Source organism: Pelobates fuscus, chromosome 7 (assembly GCF_036172605.1).
Source record: "Pelobates fuscus isolate aPelFus1 chromosome 7, aPelFus1.pri, whole genome shotgun sequence".
Classification (NCBI taxonomy): domain Eukaryota; kingdom Metazoa; phylum Chordata; class Amphibia; order Anura; family Pelobatidae; genus Pelobates; species Pelobates fuscus.
Window position 1 is genome coordinate 74,439,325 of NC_086323.1, and position 26,147 is coordinate 74,465,471.

The following is a 26,147-nucleotide window of genomic DNA, read 5'->3' on the forward strand; positions in this document are numbered from 1 at the left end:
ATATTTCAAGTTTGCTCAAATTTTATAAAAACAAATGTATTAAAAAATAAAAAGGAAAAGAAAATTCAAAACATAATTAAGAATACTACAATTAATACTATATTGAAACACAAAGTACTTTCATTGTGGACATTTCTTCAGATAATTTAATGATAATAAAACTACTGCTTAGAATGTCAAATTCCCTAGTAGGTTTTTTTTTTTCTTTACTCTTTCAGTAATATCCTCCAAGAACAAATACATTTCACAGACAATTGTTTTTTTAAGCTGAACAGACAATGTTGGAATTAGTAGTGTTGGGAAACAATACATTTTATTAAATTGGAAAATGCATAGTTCAGTTTATATTTGCTTACCATCTTTGGCCACTGGTATATCTGAGGGAATATGGAATTCCAACTTTTTGGGACCCGAAACAGAAGGTTTATCAAATACATCAGAAGGCAGCAATGGTGTGTGCGCGTTACTGTAAATATAGAATAATTGATTAAAGTGCTTTGCCACAGTAATGACAGAGGCAAAAAAACAACGAATGCTTATGTCTCCATCTTTGAAAAGATTAAGGAACATAAGGATTCCAGGTATATTCACTCATTAAGCTCATTACTATGGTTACATATTTAGCACTTTAAACATTTTAAGTTAAACAATTCAAAAAAGATGATAAGTCTGCATGCCTCTGAAAACCAATCTTTCCATATTCTCTAACAGTTTAAGAATCACAATTACCACCTACCACCCCAATATACTTTGAATGAACTTTCCCAAAATAGGAAGACAATTTCTACAAATATTTTACTTTACTATACTTTAATGAAAAACGTGCCAATTTAGAAATCAAAACTGACATTGCAGTGATCCAAATGTTGTTCTTTAAATGGAGAACCCAGAAGGTAATTAGGTATTATGTAACATGCAGGATGGTTCTATGTGAATGTTTGTTGCTTCCACCAGTCCAAGAAATTTAATTTTCCAGTGATGATGTCCTGATGATCTCTTGCAGCCCCACTGATGTGTAAACTTGATCATTGCACTCCCCCATTCACTGGGTCTCCTCATTTATTAATGCCTGGCTTTAAAGTTTAAAGAAAGCAGGGTGCCCGCTATCTGGCAAAATCTGATTAACATGTTTACAGAGTCTCCTTTGTCATGCACATCTTTTTGTACATATACATGGCACAGGTTTGAGGACTCTGTAGACCCGGTGATCTGCTAAGCCAGCAGTCAGAGGTTGCTTGAACTCACAAATAAAGATTTCAGAGTGACAGTTTTAAAAGTACCTTATTGACAGGCCATATGTCACCAGAATGGAAAAATGCACTCAACTTACTTGTGTGGTACAGTAGGTGTTACTATGAGATCTTTTATTTTCATTTTTTTCCGAGGACGAGGTTGCTTAGCTACTTTTCGTCTCTTGGGTAGTAGATCCGCCAGTTCCTTTAAACGAGCAACCCTAAATTGGACGAGTTAAAATTCATAACAGTCATTTTAGCAGTTTGCTCTCCCACTATCACTTCTTTCAAACTTCTATTTTACATGATATAAATGAAACACAAACAAGAAAAACATTATACCATTGCAAAACTTTGAATTTCTTAAAAATGATTAATTACCCAATCTGTTAATAAAATATTTAACTGGAACATATTCCCATACACACGATACAAAAATAAACAAAATTGTTTATGCATATATGCAGATAGGCAGCCTATTTTAGCACCAAACATCATACATGTTATAATAGTAATGTAATTCTCTTTTATTTAAACCTAGTAGTGTGTAGCATGACAGTTAATCTCTAAGAAAATAAAGAAATATATATATATATTTTTTTTTTTTATAAAAATTATATTCCATGACGCTTGTCTTCTTATTGCCACCTGCCTGCTTCCTAACAGGGATTTATTGGGAAGTTAGTGCACATGCACAGCAAATCACAGAGCATTCAAGAAATGCTGAACTTTGTTCCTGCAATCTTTTCAGGAGCAAACAAATAAGTCACTCTAGTGACTGTCCTAGTTACAGTCACTAAAGGATAACTTTGAAAATGCAATGTTTACAAGCTGTGATAGTTTTTGGGACTATAGATTCCCTTTAATATGTAAAGCACACAGTAGAATTTGCATGTTGCATTGAGGTGAAGATCAGGTAATTTAATTTGCTTGGCAAAAATTCTTATACCCTTTACAATGTCTCACTACACTACAAAAATCATTGACCTCTCTTTTTCGTCATCATCACAGCTTTCATATTCTGACTCTTCTCGGCTAGAGACCTCCATGTCATAATCATCATCCAACTCTGGCAGTGGTGGGTTCTCAGGAAGGTCAGGCGGGACAGGTGGGTACGGTGTCGGAATAGCCAAGTAGTCCGCATACTGCATGCAAAGCCAAAGCAAAAGAAAAATAGTATATGACAGCTGGAAGTCAAAACCATGTATTAGCCTTATTTATTTAACCCAATACCCCATTAAAGGACCAGTGAAGTCAGCCAATCAACTTGATCTCAATATAATGGTCTGGGTGAAGTGGATCAAGCATTGTAACCTTGCAATATAAAACATTGTAGCTTTATAGTAACTGAAATGTGTACATTGCAGGGTTAAACACACAACTAGTGGCTGTCTTTCATACAGTAACTACAGGTACTTCCTCTACAAAGGCCAAGTAAAATTCTGTCACATGAAGTTGCAGCTCATATCAGAGCACTGAATTCAATGCTTTCATTAACACACATGCACATCAGATTCTAATGTTCCCCTATAAGGAGGTTTGGATTGGCCATTAACTCAAGAGCAGAATGACTTTGCAAGTGGCAGAATCTCCAGCAGCACAGAGGGCGTAATGGCAACAGAGAAAAGATACCGGTAAGTAAAATAGAATGGGGCGGGGTGACAACACCTTAAAGTAATCTGCAATATTTAGAACTTTCAAGTGCATAATTCAAGAAGTATTTTCTATTGTAATTTTACTTGCTATTATTGGTTTCACAATCATGATTTTAGCTTATGCTTTAAGCTGCAATAATAATGATAACACAATAATAAAATGAAAGATAACATTGTCACTCACCAAAGGAGGTTGTGTGGTAAGAGGCCCAAAGGGAGCTGGCAGATTCATCTTATTCATTAAATGCAGCACCTATAGAGTAAATGTTTGTTAGTTATCATTCCTCAAAAAGAAAAAAGTAATAACAGATTACGAAAATATTTTCTGGACAATTCATGGCATCACTAATGGGTAACTCCTCCCCTCTCGGCTAAAAGGACAGGAAGTAGAAATAAGGATTAGAAAGAGCTTCCCTCTTCTAACCCTCAGTCTTTTTCCTGTCCTCATGGTTACTGAAGGGAACTACCATTTTTTTTTTATCTTTGGTTTAAATGGCAGCTGGTAGGGGGGGCGGAGCCTGACCGCTGGACAGATCAGAGGTGTCCCGTCTGAGCTCTGACATCTGGGCCAGTAATTCAGAGCCAATTCCGTGCCATCAGCAGCCACCGTCCCAAATCAAAGCTCAATATACTCACAAGATGAGGGCACACACGGTGATACCTCTTCTGACCTGAACGGCGTCCTGCTGTTCTCCCCCCCCCCCCCCTTTGGACTGGTGGGGGATATCCCGGTCCCCACAGGCAACCAAATGAGGTACAATCTAAACGGCAGACTAAGGCCCGAATGGCGCACACCAAAATGGCAGACACCACGCAGCCACAAGGGCAGGCAGAGAGTGAACCACCAATGAACATACATACACCCAAACATCAGAACAGACATTCAAACTTTGCAAGCCCCCGAGGCAAGCCAGCTACCCTCCCCAAGCGGCTACAAGCACCGGCAATGGACACACAGGCGGAAAGACAAAGGGCGGGAAATGAGGAGGTCCAAATTGAGCCCACTCAGATGGAAGTCAACCATGGGATTACCCCTGACACATCAGCTACAGGTGCGGAAGATCCCACACTACAGATTATCGATGCCAGGATCATCTATAATCCCTACACAAGGCAGAACACGGCCCTCACCAGGAGAAACCGAACCCGCGGTCCGCGGCTGCGGGTCCCCAGGACAGTCCAGGGCCCTGAGGAGGGCTTACCAGAACTTTGCTACCAAATCGCCTACAGCCCCCTACGCCCGCCACCACCAAGCCTAGGCATCGGCTAACCCTGGACACTATACCCAGCACTTGTGAGCTGATTCATCTTTGCAGTTGCGGAAACCACAGACTGCACTCATAGCCCCACATATCCATTGACTTACCTGACAACCGAGCAACACCATTAGTACCCAGAGAGCATCTAACGCACATACCACAACACCGCGCTTGACGGACTCACGACACCACAGACAATCATACTACACACAGGCCCTGACAACCCCCATGACTGCTGACATGGACCACAGACCTATCTAGGGGAGTACGGGCAGACCAGACACACACCACACGTTGGCACACGTGGCAGACTAAGATAAAGAACAACCGTACAGCCCAAACGACACAATAGAGACCAAACATTCACGCGACCATAGCCTGTAAACATTTACCACTATGAGGTACAAACACTAGTGAAGCTGCGTTTAATTCAAACTAAGCTTGTTATAATATGCTCCGATTGCTAGATCTGCCAATTCAATTGGTGAATAATGTTGGAGCACCGCATATCTACACGTTATAATAATAATAATAATATAAAATTGTGCAGATCTTCTGTATGCCACGTATGACGATAAGATGCATGTGACTGCTATTGTGGCAACACGGCTAGCATGTAATATCTTGCACGCAAAAATAAAGAATTTAAAAAAAAAACAGCAAAATTGCGGCAATATGACGCTGTGATTCCATTGATGACGGCATTTGCCGATAACAGAAGGGCATGTCCCGTCCTCATATTTTAAAGTAGATAGCTATTATACTGAGTGGGTGGCAGACTGTTGGCTACCCAATTCCAGCTCCTGCATTGCCTGTGTCCTGCTTTCTGATCACTATACACTGGTGTTGCATGTAAAGATTTGGGTTGCTTACTGGCATTTTTATTGCGTTGGTGTTGCCTACATATACTCAATATTTATTTGCTAATTTCTCTACCATTTAGGATTTAATCACTTTGTTTATATAGCCCTAGTCACACGTCCCTGCACAGACTTGCATAAGCACTAAACACTCCCTGTAAGGAGATATCCAATGTTTACACTTCCTTTATTGCATAGTATGTTTAATTTAGAATTTGTTTAATCTCCTGCTCTGTTAACAACTTGCTAGACACTGTGATTAAAGTTCAATTTATAGAGCAGAGGATACGAATGTCTAACGAAAGTAAACATCTGATTGAAAGTAAAACTTTTTTCTTTTCCCATGCAAGCGGAGTCAGCCACAGCAATGGGACGTGTGGCTAGAGCTGCATGGACAGAAACAAAACTGATCTAACTCCTAAATGGCAGAAAATGGAGCAGTGAGACTGTAGAGGCATTATCTATACACCATGACTGCTTTATTAAGCCTATGTTTCTTGGATGCCTATAATGAACCTTATAAAGTAAAATAACTGAATAAATACATTTAAAAAGGGGAATTTAGCATACATATGCATGTGTTATGTTTTCAGTACCCCTGTTCATGAACAATTGGATAGGTTTGTTGGGAAAAGAAGACAAAACTAATTATTGTTTGGGATGTGATAAACCGGCCTTAAAAGGCAAAGACCTTACATGGATCTATGCAGGAAAAGAAAAGTACAGTAAGTATGAATACATTTTCCTTAATATTACACCTTATGCAACACTTGCTAAAAGAGAAATTTTTAACCCTACTTAGCAAACCAGATGTAGGAATCCATGATCAAATATATTCTACGACCACTCTGGGTGCATGGACAACTCTTATGCATCTGAAGGGTCACAGTATAATTACGGATCTGGCTTAATATGTATTCTTTTTAAGTTTTACAGTTTGGGAAAAAGTTAAAACTCCATACACCCAGTTACTTAAAGCAGAGGTAAGTTATTATAAGGCGAATTAATGCAATAATCCCTCCCCCAGCACCAAAAAAATAAATGTAAAAAAAATTACAAATTTTTTTTACAAAATTGATCCAGTGCTTTGGTTTGTTTTTCGGGCTAGAATTACATAATACAAAGTATGCCAAGGTCATAACCGACTAATTACCAATAGCAAACAAACAGACTGTAGTCCCTAAGTAAGTAATAGATAACCTTGGCAAACCAGATGTTGGCAAACTACATTTTCCACAATGCTCCTTTAGGACATTAGGTTGATTGAGCACCACGTGAAAAGCAGTTTATAAGTATCGCTGATTTAACTGCTAAATAATAATGTAATGCCCAGGGCAAGCATTCTGTTTTGGAAGGTGTGTATACTGAGATATATATTGTAGCGGAGTAATAGGGATTAATCCACAGTATCTCCGCTGGTAGTCAGGATAAGCAGGTAAAACACAGGTAGCGTAGTAATAATCCCTTCCTCAACTGAAGTTTTAATCACAGGTCACAGCATTTATGTGGTTACAAATGTAAGGGGTTTCCAAAGTCACATTCCAGGGATTGTACAATAGTGGACTACATGGGAGACTGAGCTTACAGGCGGATTTCCCATCATACACCGCTGTACCAGAGAGATGATTACCCCAGAATGCACTGTTAATGGGATTATCTCCTGGTACAGAAAATACAGTTTTTTAACATTAGATTGCAGGGATCAATCGGTACAATATACCGAAGTACCGCTCTGATTCCTGCGGAAACAACCGAATGCGGCTTGCAATATACATTCATACGAACTGGGTCTTAACAGAGAAAACTCACGAATGGGTTTAATTTCACGAAGGAGAGAGTTTACTGAATGCTATGGAAGTTCAGCGGTGTTTAAAAAAATCAAGTGACCGATTTCGTTTACAGGCACTCGACGACCAAACACCGCTGAATTCTAACAAAGTAAAGAACACTGATTAAAGGATGGATACAATGTTTCAGTTTACTAATGAGCGGCACACGACCTTCTGGGGTGGTCTCTCATTCGGTATTTTGTACGTTTCACGAACAGGGTTGGAATCCCCTGTTCGTGAAACTTGAAACAGCGGGTTAGTGGTATTCGTGCGCTGAAACACATGAATACATAGGAACAGTAAGTGAAACCTGGATATGCCGATACATTTAACAGGGGTTAGGTTTCTCCTGGATGGAGACACAAGGGAAACAACAGTCAGGCATTTATATGCATAATGCTCCGTAAGAGGCTAAGTTTGCCACACACATATATACATATATATATATATATATATATATATATATATATATATATATATATATATATATATATATATATATATATATATATATATAACACATATTTACTTAAAGGGACACTACAGTCACCAGAGTAGTTCTGGTGAGTATAGTGAGTCTATGTAGGCATTTTACAGTAAACACTTTTTTCAGAGAAAAGCCAGTGTTTACAGGACAGCGTAGGGACACCTCAAGTAGCCTCTCCTCAGATGGCTATTAGAGGTGCTTCCTGGGGCAGTGCTGCACAGTATGCAACACTGACATTCAGTGTCTCCACCCTCTGCACTGAATTCAATGCATCTCTATCATCTCTATGAGGAGATGCTGCTTGGCCAGGGCGGCTTTGCCACTGACCCCAGGTCTGCCTCTTTAGCTGAGATCATCACGATTGACCACATCAGCCAATTCAATGCTTTTCTACGGGAAAGCATTTTTATTAGGTGATATAACTTCTGATGATGTCAGCCAAGGAGGTGGATCAGGGGCAGAGGCAGCACCGGCAGACTGGAATAAAGGTTTTACTTTATTTAGGGGGAACCAAGGGGGCTAGATATTGTTTCTTTATATCCATACATGTATGGCCCAAAAGATAGATCCCCAGATGTTTTAAAACTGCAGCTTCCACAAGGTTTTGGCATTCTTAATGCATGCAAAGCAACATGGGAGTTGTAGTTCAACATCTGGGGATATACATTTTGGGCACCACTGCCCTTGAGTATGCAAAGTGAATTTTTTCTCCTGATTTATCCTACAAATATAGGTTGTGGCTTTAAATGATAATAAAATGTACTTTTATTTTGCCTGTGGATATTACAGATCACTTCTTTTCCAACAGAGCTACAAAAGCCTAGTGCCAGATTCTTTGTAAACTTCTTGTCATACATTTTATATAGGAGACTGCCTGGCTGAACTGGGAAGGCACAGACTTGGGCAAAGACTTTAACCAGGGCTGCAGTGGATTTTTTTTTTATTTATTTTTTTTAACCTTTGAGTCAAACTTGATAAGAAAGGTTACAATAAAATAAATCTTGTTTGTTCCATAGTTATTCAGGGCTCTTCTTATTTCGAAAAAACATGAAGAAACAATAAACACAAATTCCATGAAGGTTATGCTTCATGAAGACTAAGTCCTTTTACTTTAGCTTTCATATAAGTCAAGGATGTGGCATTTCAGCTGACGCCCAGGACATATAGTTCCAGGTGCATATTTTTTCAATTCAATTTATTGTCGGGCAAATTAGGAGAGAGGGGGAGGGAGGGATGGTGTACTTGGTGTAGAGGAATGACTGTCCAACTTCACCTACAACCAGCTAGGTGCTGCAGAAGACTGACAGGCATAATGAAGTGTGAGGAACATCCTCACGATGTTTATGGCCACCAGAATACAGTACAACGTCATATCCCGGCAGCCAGCACTCTGCATGGAGGAAACAGAAGGGAAGGGGACAAACTGCACGAACATGAAAGCTGCTGCTAAAGTGAAAGATACAATGCGGCCCTGTTTAGTATGTGCATCGGTGTGTTAGTTACTGTGTGGATTATGTGTATGGGTCAGAGAGTGTATGTTTTGTGGGTATGTGTATCAGAATGACAGTGTGTGGGTCACAGATAGTGTGTTAGAGTGTATGTGCAAAAGAAACTTGTGTAGGTTAGTGAGGACAAGGTTTGATTAAATTAAAAAATGTATACTTAACTTTTTATGCATATATATATATATATATTGTATCAATATAAACCTGTAAGTACACACACTATAAGCAGAGTGCACACACATCACATGCAGGCAGTGCACACCACACACACATCACATGCAGGCAGTGCACACCACACACACATCACATGCAGGCAGTGCACACCACACACACACACATCACATGCAGGCAGTGCACACCACACACATATTACATACAGGCAGTATGCACAGTTTTACATGCAGCTGTAAAACACACACTATGACTCTGATTTTTTTGCAAAATGCATCTAAATGGCAAACCTGAAGCAAAAATACACATGCTCTAATTAAAGCAAAGTTAGAGAATATTTACCAACAGCTATTTTTGCCTCAATTTTTCCATTCAGATGTTGTTTGTGAAAATGAGTTTTCCAAACAGCTATGTCAGTGTCCAAGGCTCTAGTCAAGCACCCCATCTTTGTAATTAATATTTTGTGTCAAGAAAAGAAGATTGTGCTGACGAACAAGTAGATTTTTGTTGTTTTATTTATTTCCACACCCCTGTAAGTGTCTGAATCCCACACTTTTATACAACATTGTATTTTGTTTACTGTTGTTTGTAGGAGAGAACTTGCATTAATGAAATGCATTAAAAATAAATCATAGTAATAGTCTTACCTGTACATAGAATTTTGGAACACTGGCTAAAGCATTTGCAATGTTTGCAAGAATGGTACTGGTTGGTGGTGGATACAGGTACTTTAGACTGGATTTTATGGGAAAGACAAGTCTGAGAGATAAAAAAATAAATAAAAAAAAAAGTAGGACATATAAATAAGGCAACTAATGAATAAATAAAACAATGTTGCAAAAACAGTATGTTTCTTCCATTAATATTATACAAGATGTTAAGGCACAGTCTGGCATGCAATGTAAAATCATTATGAACTTTGTGACACAGCATAGTCCATGACGGAATGTGAATGCTTATAGCTTAATGGAAGGAATGCCTTAATGTGCATATGCTCACACAACATTGCCAAGGTGATGTAAAAGTGCAAGAGACGATGGCTGTGCCAGCACAAAACGTGTGTTTTATACTTGTCTCTGCAGTACTACCCTCAAAAAATAAAAAAATAGGTAAACGAGGAAGTGTTCATGAGCCTGCAGGGACATGCTATAGGCACCAGAACCACTACTCTATTGCTTTAGGAATACAAATATGTATTCCCAACACAATAGTGTCCAAGTCAACATTTAGGACACCACCCTGCAGGGTTAAGAATTATTCAAATAACCATTTATCCCACTCCACGCTGCTCTGTCTGCATCTCCTTTGCTGGGATTACCGCAGCTACTCCAAACGCTTTCCCATTGCAAAGCATTGAGAGTCTAGTGCTTTATCACACCAAAAAGCTGTGCCAATCAGATTGTATCAATGAGAAAATAACTATAGATTAATGAAGCGGTTTTGGTCTATAGATCATGCCTCTGCAGTCTCACTGCTCAATTCCCTGCCATTTGGGAGTTAATTAACTTGTTTATGCAGCCCAAACCCAGAGAAGGAAATATGAATTTCTAAATGGAATGCACTATGCAATAATAGAGGTTAAACATGTAAATATGTAAACATATATATGTATCAATGACCTGGAAAAAATATCAAAGTCACCTATGGATATGGCTTTACATTTTAAATTCTCTTAATATTCCAGACAATTATCACTTTTGTGAATAATTCTGTTAGTGTTTATTTTTTTTTATGTACTAATAACAGCCACGTTTTAAAATTTTTACAGTCATAAAGAAATAGATTTTAAATTATGGGAACTAACTTTTTAGACTATGTAATATGTTGGTTTAACAGTGCTGATTAGTTTTGTTTCTATTACTGAAATTAACATGCATTGTGAAGTAAAAAATAAATATTATATATATATATATATATATATATATATATAGCATAAATGCATGATGATAGAATGCACATCAACGCAAATCACACGGAAACCTTGGAGTTATATTTTAAAAAGCAAAACTATATTTAGGGAAACCGTTACATAACCAAAACTGAATAGAATATATAACTAGCTATCAGTTCACACCTGTTTTCTCACCCAAGACCATATAGTTCTGCTTTCACAGCTGTGCATAAGAGTTATGCAATAACATGAATTTTTTTGAATTTCAAAAACACTTTTTTTGGGGGATAGGTGGGGGACGTGTTTTTTCAAAAAGGAGTATGATAACGTTAAGAATAGGCAAAAGGTTTTGCTCAGTTGTGACAATATAAAGAAAACATTTGCATATCAGACTGTTCATGTCAAAAAGCATAGTGTAGATACTAAATAAATGTCGGCAAGTTCCCTTTGCATATCTGTATAGAGGTGGACCCTGTGCTCACGGTGGAGGGAGGGGTATCAGCAACACCTTGTAGATGAGGCCCAAAGAAGGCCAATTGTCTGAGGTATCTGTATCTCTCATGCAGAGGGAACATTCAGGACATGTTACAACTAAATTAAGGTCATAGCAATGTTTTCACAAAGACATGTAAACTGAAAAAGACCAAACAAAGGAATGATGGAGATTGTCATTGCTAATATGGTCTACATATTCCATACTCAGATCTGACCGTTCAGTTCACTGTTTGGAAAAGAAATCCCTTAGGGTAGGAAGAAATAAATTGTTGTTTGAAAAAGCAGGTACAAACCCATGTTTTGGAGCTATTCCTCTTTCAATAGAGACTTGGTTTGGAGGTTTCACATCTTTTTCATCTGCGGCCTTCTCTGCACTAAAATAAAAAAATGTAAATGTTAAGTCATGCAACAAATTTTTCAATGTAATTGGGAGCAAACAAAACAAATAGAGACATATGCTATTCTATTCTATTACACGTACATAGTGGGAAGACCTATGGATGTAATTTGTTTTTGTTTTTTTTACTTCTCAGTAGTACTTTAGAAGGAAGCATCATAAATACCTAAATTAGTTATGGTGTTAGAGGTTTCAAATTAACTGCAAAGATACTAGTCAAGAAATACTGTAAAACTGCCATTTGTGATTAATGCCTTACCATAGTCATGGCGACTATGAATCTTGTCCTGGTGCCTGGGTGTTAGGCAGACCTTTCAGCGGATGCCGAAAGCGGAGGGAGCATGGAGGGGGACCGCAGAAGGAACATTAATCTTCCTGCAGTTCTTGTTATGCACCCTCGCACGCTGTTTAGTGATGCCTTGATCTGGAATATGATGTCACTCCGGCCCCGGATCACAAAACAGTGCGCAAGAGAGCAATGCAAGAAGAGCTTGAAGATCACAGCAAAAACATTGGACCGCAGGGAAAGGATCCACTCCAGCTCACCCAAAAGTAGAGAAGCTGTGTGGACTTTATTTAAAAAATAATAGTAAATTGTGAGTGTATGAGAAAACGTGTGTGTTTGTCAGTGAGTGTGTATCTGTTTAATTTACCGGTCAGCTTCAGAGCGCATGGGAAAGTTGTTTTTACTCACTTTTTTTCCCACGCCATGTCTGACAGTGGCTGCCCATTTCTCCATGGCTGAGATCATCAATATTGATGATCTCAGCCAAGCCATTGCTTTCCCCATAGGAAAACATTGGAAAGGGTATTGCACATGTGCGGCAAAACGACGCACTGCACAAATCAACATCTCATCATAGCGATGCAGTGATTCAACGTATCTCTATGGGGAGCATTCAGAACTTCCTTGCAGAGCGTTGCGACGCTGAACATAGATGCTTCATGCGGTGCAGCACTGCATTAGGAAAAATCTCTGTTGGCCAATTGAGCGACTGTCACTAGGCACCACAGTAAACACTGCCATTTCTCTTTTACATTGAAAAACCTACAGGGACAGGATATAGATACCAGAAACACTACAGTAAATTGTATTCCAAACAAATTTGTCAAGTCCTGCCTTACCACAATATATTTACAAACCTTTTCTTTTTCTCAGAAATCGAGGGTTGTTCTGGTAAATGAACATGATTTTCTTTGGCATACTCAGCCACGAGGGTATGACCCAAAACATTTAGCTGGTGAAGAATAGACAGTGCCTGCAATTTGAAACACAAAACATAACATCTTAATTACAATGTCTCACAAAAATGTAGTTAGTAAAAAAAAAAAAAAAAAAAAAAAAAAAAAACAACAACTCATGCCACGTTTTATAATTAAATTTGTTTTATTGTGCTCAAGAGGACACTCTAAAAGCAACATCACCGGCCTGTTGTAGTGATTATGATGCTAAGAAGATACAGAAGTAATTCACAGGTTTTGAGTCCAGCAAAAGTTTCTGGTCCTCCAGGCATCCGAAGCCTGAGCCCTTGCTCTATGCATTGCATTAAAACTGACACTGCGCTGGTAATTCATTAAGCATGGGGACGGTCTATTGTCATCTAGGGGATTTGTCAATCTGTTTGAAAATGATTGACACAGAATCTGGGGACAGTGGCCCTTTAAAGTATCAAAGTGACATAGTGGGTCAGTAACAGAATTGGAAGTTGAGAGAGGAGAATGGAACCACTAAATAAGTTGAATGAATAGGATGCAAGCTTGAAGAATGACCATTACCCCAACTTGAGTCAACAAAAATTTACTTTATATGAACTGCTTACTATTTCACCAAAAAAAAAAAAAATTACAAAAATAATTGATATATATATATATATAAAAAGTGAAAAAAGATAGCACTCCAGGGACTTGTAAATAACTTTATTTACAAGTCCTGGGAGTGCTATCTTTTTTTCACTTTTTGTATTTTGCTGGACAAGCACCGGGCATATACATTTGGATTGTGGAGTGCAGGATTATTTCGCTTCGTATATATATATATATATATATATATATATATATATATATATATATATATATATATATATATATATATATATATATATATATATATATATATATATATATATATATATAGACACACAAATAAAATATGTTAACTGGAATACACCATAAAGCATCAACTTAAATGTGACAATTATTAAAGATTCAATGGATCATTTAAAAAATAAGACCAGTCTTCGATATACTTTTAATATGAATCAGTCAAATCAAATCTTTTGCCCCTGTGATCCTGATCACACATCCTTAGATTTTAACATGAACAAACCCTGAAAAGGCCAAGGTATACACATTATGCATATGTGCAGCAACCTATCCCTGAAACTATTTTCCATTGTGATTTACGTAAATATTAGAAATCCTTTTACCTTTGAGAATAAAGGGACACTCCAGGCACCCAGACCACTTCTGCTCATTGGAGTGGTCTGGGTGCCAACTCCAACTACCCTTAACCCTGCAAGTGTAATTATTGCAGTTTTTTTTATAAACTGCAATAATTACCTTGCAGGGTTAAGTCCTCCCCTAGTGGCTGTCTACTAGACAGCCACTAGAGGGAACTTCCCACAGATTATCTGTGCTAGAGCGTCGCTGGACGTCCTCACGCTGTGTGCGGACCTCCAGCGTCGCTCTATTCCCCATAGGGAAGCATTGAAATTCATTTTCAAAGCTTTCCTATGGAGTGTGCTAATGCGCATGCGCCGAATTGCCGCGCATGTGCATTAGGTCTCCTCGGCCGGTGGGCGGGATCAGTCTCGCCCACCGGCCGACGGAGGAAGAAGGTGGAGCAGCGGGGGAGGAGCAGGCAGCGACGTGGGACATGTCGCTGCCTGAGGTAAGTGACTGAAGGGGTTTTTACTTATTTCTTATTTTGTGAGTAATCCAATATAGTACAAACCTTTGTAGCAGCAAATTCATTTGGGTATGTTGCAAAGGCAGCATTTTTCTGAAACACAAAAAGACAACAACAATTATAGTGAATGTATGCACAAAATGTTTACCAAATAAGCAACTACCGTATATACTCGAGTATAAGCCGACCCGAATATAAGCCGAGGCCCCTAATTTTACCCCAAAAAACTGGGAAAACGTATTGACCCGAGTATAAGACTAGGGTGGGAAATGCAGGAGCTACTGGTAAATTTCTAAATAAAATTAGATCCTAAAAAAATTATATTAATTGAATATTTATTTACAGTGTGTGTATATAATGAATGCAGTGCGTGCGTATGAGTGCAGTGCGTGTGTATGAGTATGAGTGCAGTGCGTGTGTATGAGTATGAGTGCAGTGCGTGTGTATGAGTATGAGTGCAGTGCGTGTGTATGAGTATGAGTGCAGTGCGTGTGTATGAGTATGAGTGCAGTGCGTGTGTATGAGTATGAGTGCAGTGCGTGTGTATGAGTATGAGTGCAGTGCGTGTGTATGAGTATGAGTGCAGTGCGTGTGTATGAGTATGAGTGCAGTGCGTGTGTATGAGTATGAGTGCAGTGCGTGTGTATGAGTATGAGTGCAGTGCGTGTGTATGAGTATGAGTGCAGTGCGTGTGTATGAGTATGAGTGCAGTGCGTGTGTATGAGTATGAGTGCAGTGCGTGTGTATGAGTATGAGTGCAGTGCGTGTGTATGAGTATGAGTGCAGTGCGTGTGTGTATGAGTGCAGTGTGTGTGTGTGTATGAGTGCAGTGTGTGTGTGTGTATGAGTGCAGTGTGTGTGTGTATGAGTGCAGTGTGTGTGTGTGTGAGTGCAGTGTGTGTGTGTGTGAGTGAGTGCAGTGTGTGTGTGTGAGTGAGTGCAGTGTGTGTGTGTGTATGAGTGCAGTGTGTGTGTGTGTATGAGTGCAGTGTGTGTGTGTGTATGAGTGCAGTGTGTGTGTGTGTATGAGTGCAGTGTGTGTGTGTGTGTATGAGTGCAGTGTGTGTGTGTATGAGTGCAGTGTGTGTGTGTATGAGTGCAGTGTGTGTGTGTATGAGTGCAGTGTGTGTGTGTATGAGTGCAGTGTGTGTGTGTATGAGTGCAGTGTGTGTGTGTATGAGTGCAGTGTGTGTGTGTATGAGTGCAGTGTGTGTGTGTATGAGTGCAGTGTGTGTGTGTATGAGTGCAGTGTGTGTGTGTATGAGTGCAGTGTGTGTGTGTATGAGTGCAGTGTGTGTGTGTATGAGTGCAGTGTGTGTGTGTATATATTAATTGAATATTTATTTCCAGTGTGTGTATATAATGAATGCAGTGCGTGCGTGTGTGTGAGTGCAGTGTGTGTGAGTGCAGTGCGTGTGAGTGCAGTGCGTGTGAGTGCAGTGCGTGTGAGTGCAGTGCGTGTGAGTGCAGTGCGTGTGAGTGCAGTGCGTGTGAGTGCAGTGCGTGTGAGTGCAGTGCGTGTGAGTGCAGTGCGTGTGAGTGCAGTGCGTGTGAGTGCAGTGCGTGTGAGTGCAGTGCGTGTGAGTGCAGTGCGTGTGAGTGCAGTGCGTGTGAGTGCAGTGTGTGTATATGAATGAAGTGTGAGTGTGTGTGATGCAGTGTGTGTTTGTGTATGTGTTGGTGGGGGTGGGCATTTTGATATATTATTAATTATTTTATTAATTATTTTATTTTTTATTTTTTAATATTATTATATTTTTTTATTATTATTATTTAATGGAATTATTATTAATTTTTTTTTTGTATTATTATTATTTTTTTGGTCCCCCCTCCCTGCTTGATACATAGCAGGGAGGGGGGCTCCTTCCCTGGTGGTCCAGTGTCATTGGTAGTTCAGTGGGGGGAGAGGGGAGATGGCAGAGCTGTACTTACCTGTCCTGAAGCTCCTGTCAGCTCTCTCCTCCTCCGCGCGGTCTGTGCAGCTCCCTCTGTCAGCTCACACTGTAAGTCTCGCGAGAGCCGCGGCTCTCGCGAGACTTACACTGGGAGCTGACCGAGGTGCTGAACGGACGGCGCGGAGGAGGAGAGAGCTGACAGGAGCTGCAGGACAGGTAAGTACAGCTCTGCCAGCCCCCCTCTCCCCCGGTCTGTATTATGGCAATGTAAATTGCCATAATACAGACTCTGACTCGAGTATAAGCCGAGTTGTGTTTTTTCAGCACAAAAAATGTGCTGAAAAACTCGGCTTATACTCGAGTATATACGGTATATAAAATGTATTTGTGTTACATTAGACCAGGGCTAGACAAATCACAGGCACCAGGTTGCCATGTTGAATTTTTGGTGCAAATCTTGGTGCCTTGGTGTTTTGTCAGCCCGTTCAACACTGAACTGATGCTTGCATAAGTAAAACGCCCAGGACGTTTGGTTCTAGTAGTCTTTATGTATAAATTTAAAGGAACATTATAGTGTATTTTTCCCCCATGTCGGTGTTGCTGCAACTGGCACAGTCTCCATGGATGAGATCACCAATCTTGATGATCTCATCCTGGAAGGCTATTGTGTATGCGCAGCAAAACACCACACTTCATCAATCAGCATCTCCTCAAAGGAATGCAATGAAGCAATGAATCTCAATAAGGAATGTTTTGCGTATCCATGCAGAGTGTGGAGACATAGGTGCTGCATCGGACGCTGGACATAGGTGCTGCATCTGAGTGACTACCACTAGAAGTGTTACTAGGGAACAATATAAACCCTGCCTTTTCTATGAAAAGGCAAATGTTTACACTGAAAAGCCTGCAGGCTATAGACACCAGAACTACATTAACCCCTTAAGGACCAAACATCTGGAATAAAAGGGAATCATGACATGTCACACATGTCATGTGTCCTTAAGGGGTTAATGGACCACTATAGGCACCCAGACCACTTCAGCTCAATTAAATGGTCTGGGTGCCAGGTTCCTCTAGTTTTAACCCTGCAGCTGAAAACATAGTTTCAGAGAAACTGCTATGTTTCACTGAGGGTTAATCCAGCCTCTAGGGGCTGTCTCACTGACAGCCGCTAGAGGCGCTTCCGCAATTCTCACAGTGAAAATCACAGTAAGAAGATGCTGGATGTCCATAGGAAAGCATTGAGTAATACACAATCGGATCTGGCGTCGGCAGGGGGTGGAGAGTTCCCCAGTAAAGAGGGAGCCCGGCGCTGGAGAAAGGTAAGTGGCTGAAGGGGGCCCTGAGGGTGGGGGGACCTAATGACCCTATGTGCCAGGAAAAAGAGTTTGTTTTCCTGGCACTATAGTGCTCCTTTAAGCTGTTGTGGTTCTGGTGACGATAGTGTCCCTTTAAGATTTGCTATTTTTGTTGCTAAAAAAATAAAAAAATACATGGACAAACCATTTTCATGGCACTGCAGGTCCCCTGTCCCTCCCAGCCCCCATCCCATGTTGGTGGAGGGGTTTAAACCCCTTCAGTGACTTACCTGTATCCAGCGCCGATTTCCCTCGGCGCTGGTTCATGGTCCGCCCACGTCATCCGGCAGAGAAGACCTATTGCACATGCGCTGCTGGCGACGGGGGAGACCTAATGCACATGCTTTCAATGCTTTCCTATGGGGAATTTAGCAACACTGGAGGTCCTCACATAGCGTGCCATAAACCCGGACAGCCACTAGAGGAGGAGATAACCCTGCAATGTTAATATTGCAGTTTATGAAAACTGCAATAATTACACTTGCAGGGTTAAGGGTAGTGGGAGTTCGCACCCAGACCACTCAAATGGGCAGAAGTGGTCTGGGTGCCTGGAGTGTCCCTTTAACCTAAACATGATGGTGAATAACTAGTTCTAGCTGATTTTATTTTTCCTTGGTTCACAATAATCAGGCAACACTAAGACAACCCAAAAATGTACTTTAAATGTTTAACATTTCAACAACACCAATGTTTTATTATATATATATATATATATATATATATATATATATATATTATTTTAATTATTATTTCCCCCTCTCTGAGACAGTAAGACGAGTAGTGTTATGTTATATTGTGTTATATTATGTTTATTGCTGGGTGTTGCTGCCATTTCAGGGACCCTGATGGTCTCTCCATTCATTCACCCCCTCTCTCTCCTCTCTGTGTGTCTCTCTCCCTCCCCTCTCTCTCCCGCCTCTCACCAAGCTTCCTCGGGTTCTACCGGAGCACAACCGCACACTGTCGGCCCCGCTCTTCTCTAACAGGATTCGCTGCTCCTCCGGGCTCAGCTCGTCCGGGAGATGCCGCACTAACAACGTCCTAATCCCACCGGTCTCAGGCATCACGGCGAGCCCGGGCAGCCAGATCTCCAACAGGCCGCGAGAGCTGCGCACGAAATACCGCGAGATTTGCAGCCAGCAGCCAGGAAGGACAGGCTTGCGAGAACGGTTCATCCTCTCTAGCGCCACCTTTCGGCCTCTAGTGACATGGGTCTTTCAGAAAGGTGATGGGATGCCTTGGCTGTCAAAGGGTTTATTAACTAAACTGTGAATTGCTGGACTTCACCAGGGAAGTGCATATTGTATGCCAAAATAGAGAACTTGCAAGATTTCTCTATTAACAGGGTTATTCACAAAAAAAAACTTTGTTAAGTCAATTTGACATTTGAATTTAATTCACTAAAATTAGATTTTTAGTAATTCAAAGATACTTATTTAAATCCAACAAAGTAAAATGCTTACAGGGTTATTAACTTTAAATTCCCACCTTAGTGAATTTAAAATGTAAAGGCAGAATAGATGAACTGAAATCATATCTGACATACTGATACCGGAGAAACTGACGGAAGCCAAGCACAGAGAGATGGACACAGGTTTCTTCAGGAAGGAAGAGATTCTTTATTGGATCACCGATCGGGACTCAGAGGGACTAGCGTCACCAAAATACAGCAAAGTCTGAGTACTGAATACATAGAGTACATTCCTTATATAGCACTGTAGCTCCTCCCACAATTAACTACACCCACACATACCCTTAACCTATTTAATAAATAGAGTCTAAACTCATCCATCCGGTCTAACCACGTGGCTCATCTGATACAAAGGAGAGGGACGCGTAATTCCAGTTCTTACATTCCTGCACCTGGTCAGTACAGTGATAACAGTATCTTAGCTACGTGTAATTAACTAACTGATACTACAAACACATATACATACATATGCCTTGTGGCAATCTTAGCCTGCTAAACTTGTATTTTACTGGAATTACATCACATTCCCCCCTTTGATGCCTCTGATATTTCACAATTACTTGAGGCATCACTTAACCTTGGTTTGCATATACCTCAGGTTACCATGAACCAGACCAGACTTATCTTATGATGTGAATCTTTTAACACTCATCTTCCTGCATTGGTTCTCCTTGATCTAGAGCCTTATACTTATATATCGCCATTATCTGTGCAGCAGCCTTCCTCTCTGCTATACTTCCTATCAGGCTTTGCACAGACCTAACTACTAAGGGTATAAGACACGGTAGGAGTAGACACAACAGTAAAATCAGTAGGACTCCACCTACCACTGCCTTAAGCCCTCCAAACCACTCATACCAGCTACCAAACCAACTACTTGGATTGTACCCTTTCCATACCTGAGTAGGCACATGCGCTAGTTTAACCATATGGCTAGTAAGCTCAGCTATTGCTTGCCCTTCGTCATCTATTTGAAGACAGCAATTGCTCAGGTTAAACTTCCCACATACACCTCCCTCTACTGCCAAAAGGTAATCCAAGGCTAATCTATTTTGGTACACTGCTGTCCTCATCCTGGTATTATGCTTCGCTAGAAGATTGAGTGCTTGTGAGGTCTCATTAGTAATAATCTCAACCACCGCCTGTAATCTTATAATACGGTTGAGCATATAAATTGGGGTTCTATAACCAAAGGTACCATCTTCTGCCCACGTGGCTGGCCCATAATAATCTATGATACGCTGGGGAGGCCATTCATTATCTTCCCAGGTGCCTATCTCTAAGGGTCCCCTTTTCTTCCTATGATTCACATCATACACTTTAACACCTAAAGTCTCACCTGTTTCAATCGGTAACAAGAAGAAGGATGGTTTGAGCATACCCAACACACATGCCCCTTCCCAGTCCTGTGGCAACTCCGAATAGGCTTTCTTACCACAGATCCAGTACAAATTTGCTGGGGCTCTCCAGGTAGATGTGATGGATAAATCAAACCACACATCCTTTAAACTGGCATATCTAGCAAACGGGTTAGATGGTTCTGAGACATTTGAAGCCGACCACCAAGTTGTATTTTTAGTATCATCATCATAAGCTTTTTGCCCTAGACAAGTTAATTCTCCTACAGAAGTATTATACATTATTCCTTTCCTTGCTATGCAAACATAACCTATGATGGAGGTCTTTAATCTCCACTCAGATTTACCTCTAACACTCAAATGATAATCGGCTTGTGTAGATATTAGTTGGTCAACTGCCTCAGAACCGGACATTACCTCCTTTGCTTCCCAAGGCCATTGGTCTCCCATGTTAGTACCTCCACACACATAGCAGTTGGTAACATTAAGACTACCGGCAATACTTTCAGCTAGGTCAATGAACAGGTTTTTAGCGTTATGGGGGATCTTATTATCTATACTCATCTCTTCATAAAAGGAATGGTATACTTGATGAGTCTGGGAGGATACCGTATCAGTCTCTATTCCTATAAACAATAATGTCCCAGGATCTAAACCCGTCCCGTATATCTGAAACCCAAATAAATTTCCATACTTATCTAGGAACTTGTCGGGGTTATTAATAAGTATATGGACTGGGTTGCATTCCATAGACTTACAATAAGGGCTAGTCGGCAACTTAGTCACTATCATGTCTTTATCTACTGTCTGTCCCCAAGTCGCCCACCCCACACAAGACCAATATGGACAAAAGTTATAGTCTTTATTTGGGCATCTAGGACTCACATATTTATTTTTACTACTGGGACAAATATATTTATCATTAGACCCATACGTCCTCTCCCATCTAAGATCCCCACATACATTCCACGGTTTTCTACCACTTGATATCGCCTTACATGCATCAAATAGCAGAACACCCGAAGAATATACGGATTCTAACACCGTCTTATTAATTAGGGTCCCCTGAGGATCTCCATTCCTGAGAGTCAACCAAATTGTACGAGGTTGATACTCTGGACTGAAGCACTTAGGTTCTCCTACTCCTAAATGGCACACACTATAGTCTATATTTAGGTATCTACATTTTGATACCTCTCCTTTACACTCGTACTGTGAATGCCAAATTAGGGTTTGGGAAATATGGTTACCTGTTCTCGTAGTCTTAATGCATACCTCACAGCTAGGAGTGTCGGTACCTCTACCTTCCTGAATATAAAAACACATATAAATAAACACAATCAAAAGCACATCTTTCGCCGTCATCCTCAGTCTTCGTCCGTGCGATGGAACCTCAGCTTCCAGGATGTGAGGGCTGCAGGGAATGGAGTTCTGCTCGTCTTCACAGGTGTCCCTTCGAGACTTTCCTGGCTTATACACTATGTGTTGGTAAGCGGACAGGCTTTATTATGGCCTTCTCACTCACACCTGTAACAATAAAATTTGTAATCCACAATAATTCCTCGTTACTCCGACTGAGTAGTGCGTTTCAACCGGATCTTGCAGGGATTCTCTGGATCTGCTGTAATTTGCCAAGAATCGACTGCTGCTGGTTTAACCCTGGAGTGATGTATCCACGGAGTTACTTCGGCTACTTTTATCGCTGTAGGGGTAGACAAAAGAACAACATAAGGACCTCTCCACTTGGGCCCTAACGGTACATTATTCCACTCTTTAATCCACACTTGGTCTCCTGGATGATAACTATGAACAGGGGGATAAATATTCACAGGTAATCTATCTTGTACCCATTTCTGTACCTCCTCCATAGTCTTACCCAACTCTACAACCTGCTGCCGGGTAATTCCTTCTCCCAACTGACTCAAGTCCCCCCTTAAGTTACCAAGTACGGGAGGTGGTCGCCCATACATGATTTCAAAAGGAGAGAGGCCCATCCTTCTGGTAGGGGTACTGCGGATTCGCAATAAAGCTATGGGTAAGAGAACGTTCCACTTAAGTTGGGTTTCCTGACACATTTTAGCCAACTGGTTCTTTATAGTTCTATTCATTCTCTCTACCTTACCAGAACTCTGGGGTCTATATGCAGTATGAAGCCTCCACTTTATACCAAGCATATGAGTCAGTTGTTGTAGGCACTGATGAACAAAAGCTGGACCATTGTCCGATCCTATAGAACAGGGTAGTCCATATCGGGGTATTATTTCTCGTAGCAGGAATCTTACAACTTCTCCTGCTTTCTCTGTACGAGTAGGACATGCTTCTACCCAGCCTGAATAGGTGCACACAATTACCAACAGGTAACGATGTCCACCCGATTTAGGCATTACTGTAAAGTCTATTTGTAGATCGGACATGGGGAGTCCCCCCATAAACTGGACTCCTGGTGGCTTTACTGGTCCTTGTCTTGCATTATTCTTAGCACACGTTACACATCTGCGTACAATGGCCTGAGTCAAGTTGGACAATCTTGGTATGTAGAAATGTTTCCTGAGAGATTCTTCAGTACTGTCTCTCCCAGAATGTGTCCCGTTGTGATAATTTTGGACAATTTCTACCGCTAGTGATGCTGGTATGACTATTCTTCCATCTTCTAGCTGATACCACTTGTTCTCCAAATACTTTCCCGGTTCAGTCTTTAACCACTCCTCTTCTTGAGCTGTATAAACTGGAGTCCATTGGGACAGTGGAGTTGGTATAAGAGCAGCTATATGCCCCACATACTCCTGTCTTCCTGATTCAGCAGCACGCTTAGCTGCACTATCTGCCATCCGATTTCCCTTGGTTACATCACCATCTCCTCTCAGATGCGCTCGACAATGTATGATACCGACTTCTTTCGGCTCCCACACTGCTTCCAATAGTTGTAGGATTTCAGCTGCGTACTTGATTTCTTTGCCTTCTGAATTCAGTAGTCCTCTTTCTTTATACAAAGCTCCGTGGGCATGAGTGGTTAAAAACGCATACTTAGAGTCCGTATAGATATTTACTCTTAAACCTTCAGCCAATTGTAACGCTCGTGTTAGTGCTATTAATTCTGCCTTTTGTGCTGATGTTCCTTTCGCCAGTGGCCGAGCTTCTATCACCTTGTCTATTGTTGTCACTGCATATCCTGCATAGCGGATCCCTTCTTTCACATAACTACTGCCGTCGGTGTAATATTGAACATCGGGGTTCTGGATGGGAAAATCACGAAGATCTGGTCTACTTGAAAATACTTCATCCATTACTTCCAAACAATCATGTTGACTTTCAGTAGGTTGCGGCAAAAGGGTAGCTGGATTTAAGGTGTTTACAGTCTCTAAATGCACTCTTGGGTTTTCACACAACATTGCTTGATACTTGGTCATACGGCTGTTACTAAACCAATGATTTCCTTTGTAATCCAACAACGTCTGTACTGCATGTGGGACTCGTACATAAAGTTCTTGACCCAGAGTGAGTTTATCGGCTTCAGCTACTAGCAGGGCGGCTGCAGCTACGGCTCTTAGACAAGGTGGAAGTCCGCTGGCCACTGCATCCAGTTGCTTAGACATGTAGGCAACAGGTCTTTGCCATGATCCCAAGTACTGTGTCAATACTCCCACAGCCATTCTTCTTTGCTCGTGTACATATAAGTAGAATGGTCGTGTGTGATCAGGTAGACCTAATGCTGGGGCACTCATCAAAGCCTTCTTCACATCTTCAAATGCCGTTTGCTGTTCTTGGGTCCATAAGAAGGGGTCGTGCTCTGTACCTTTGATGGCTGCGTACAGAGGTTTTGCCAGTATCGCATAGCTGGGAATCCATATCCTACAGAAGCCTGCTGCCCCCAAGAATTCTCGCACTTGTCTTCTATTCTTGGGTATTGGTATTTGGCAGACAGCTTCTTTTCTCTCTGGCCCCATAATCCTTTGACCTTCAGAGATATGGAATCCCAGATACTTGACAGTTGGCAAACACAACTGAGCCTTCTTCCTGGACACCTTGTATCCTGCCTTCCAGAGAATATGTAGTAGATCGTGCGTTGCTTGCTGACATTTTTGTTTTGTAACTGCTGCTATCAACAAGTCATCTACATATTGTAACAATACACATTCTCCTGGGATAGACTCGAAATCCAGTAGATCTTGACTTAGAGCTGAACCAAATAGGGTAGGTGAATTTTTAAACCCTTGGGGCAGTCTTGTCCAAGTCATTTGGCGTTTTGAGCCCGTTACAGCGTTCTCCCATTGGAAAGCGAAAATACATTGGCTTTCTGCGGCAATTCGGAGGCAAAAGAAGGCATCTTTGAGATCTAAGACTGTGAAGTAAGTAGCCCCGCCCGGAATTAAAGCAAGCAGGTTATATGGATTGGGTACAACTGGATGTATGCTAACAACCGCATCATTGACTGCTCTTAAGTCCTGTACAGGTCGATACTCATCTGTACCGGGCTTTTGAACAGGCAGCAATGGGGTGTTCCAGGGGGAAGTACAGAATTTTAAGATACCATACCGTATGAATTTATCCAGATAGGATTGGATGTTCTTCTTAGCCTTCTGTGGGATGTGGTATTGTCTTAGGCTTACTGGATAAACCCCAAGTTTTAGTTCAATTTTTATTGGTGGAATATTGCGGGCCAGTCCTGGTGGGTTGTTCTCTGCCCAAACTCCTGGTATGTTAAACAATGTCTCATCACTCCTAGGGTTTTGGCTAGTCAACACTGTATAAAGTCGCCACTCTTCTTCCTTTGGTACGGATAAAGTCATAATACCTGAAGGTCCATTAAACTTTAAAGATGTTGTTCCATTTGGTAGGAACGTAATCTGCGCTTGTAATTTTGATAGCATATCACGTCCCAGCAATTGGACTGGACATTCAGGCATATAAAGGAATTGGTGTTTTACTACGTGGCCTCCCAATGTACAGAGTCGACTTTTAAGAACCGGTTTTTCAGCACTTCTTCCAGTTGCTCCTATCACAGTAATAGTCCTTCCAGATGGAGGAGCAACTAGATTAGTCACCACTGAATGTTCAGCACCAGTGTCGATCATGAACGCACTCCTTTTCCCCCCTATTGATACATCGACCATAGGCTCCGCTCGACCAAGGGGGATGGAGCCCGGTCGGTATCAATAGTCCTCCATGACAGTGTCAGCCAATCCTACAAAGTCCCTACCTTCTCTATCGCGGGACCTTTGCGCTGCTGGAATATACCTGTCTTCCCTAACACTTCCTCTGTTCCCATTACTCCCTCTATAACCATTACTCCCTCCGGGGCCTCCTCTACCTCTCGCTCTACCTCTAAAGTTTCCGTAGCCTGCCCTGGGTTGGTCTCTCTCGTACTGCTCTCTTTGC

General features: G+C 41.1%; 1 protein-coding gene across 2 annotated transcripts in view; it reads right to left on the reverse strand.

The window, feature by feature from the left end:
• RNPC3 (RNA binding region (RNP1, RRM) containing 3) overlaps positions 1-19,070 on the reverse strand; it is a 29,792-nt gene extending 10,722 nt beyond the window's left edge. For both annotated transcript variants that reach the window (XM_063426075.1, XM_063426074.1), the window contains exons 1-9: positions 18,866-19,070; positions 14,735-14,782; positions 12,925-13,040; positions 11,678-11,758; positions 9,646-9,757; positions 3,072-3,140; positions 2,220-2,377; positions 1,331-1,453; positions 357-466 (exon numbers count right to left, since the gene is read on the reverse strand). In XM_063426075.1, coding sequence (XP_063282145.1) covers positions 357-466; positions 1,331-1,453; positions 2,220-2,377; positions 3,072-3,140; positions 9,646-9,757; positions 11,678-11,758; positions 12,925-13,040; positions 14,735-14,782; positions 18,866-19,006 — 958 coding nt within the window. In that variant the 5' untranslated portion in view covers positions 19,007-19,070. The remainder of the gene's footprint in view (positions 1-356; positions 467-1,330; positions 1,454-2,219; positions 2,378-3,071; positions 3,141-9,645; positions 9,758-11,677; positions 11,759-12,924; positions 13,041-14,734; positions 14,783-18,865) is intronic.
• Between the last annotated feature and the right edge of the window lie 7,077 nt (positions 19,071-26,147).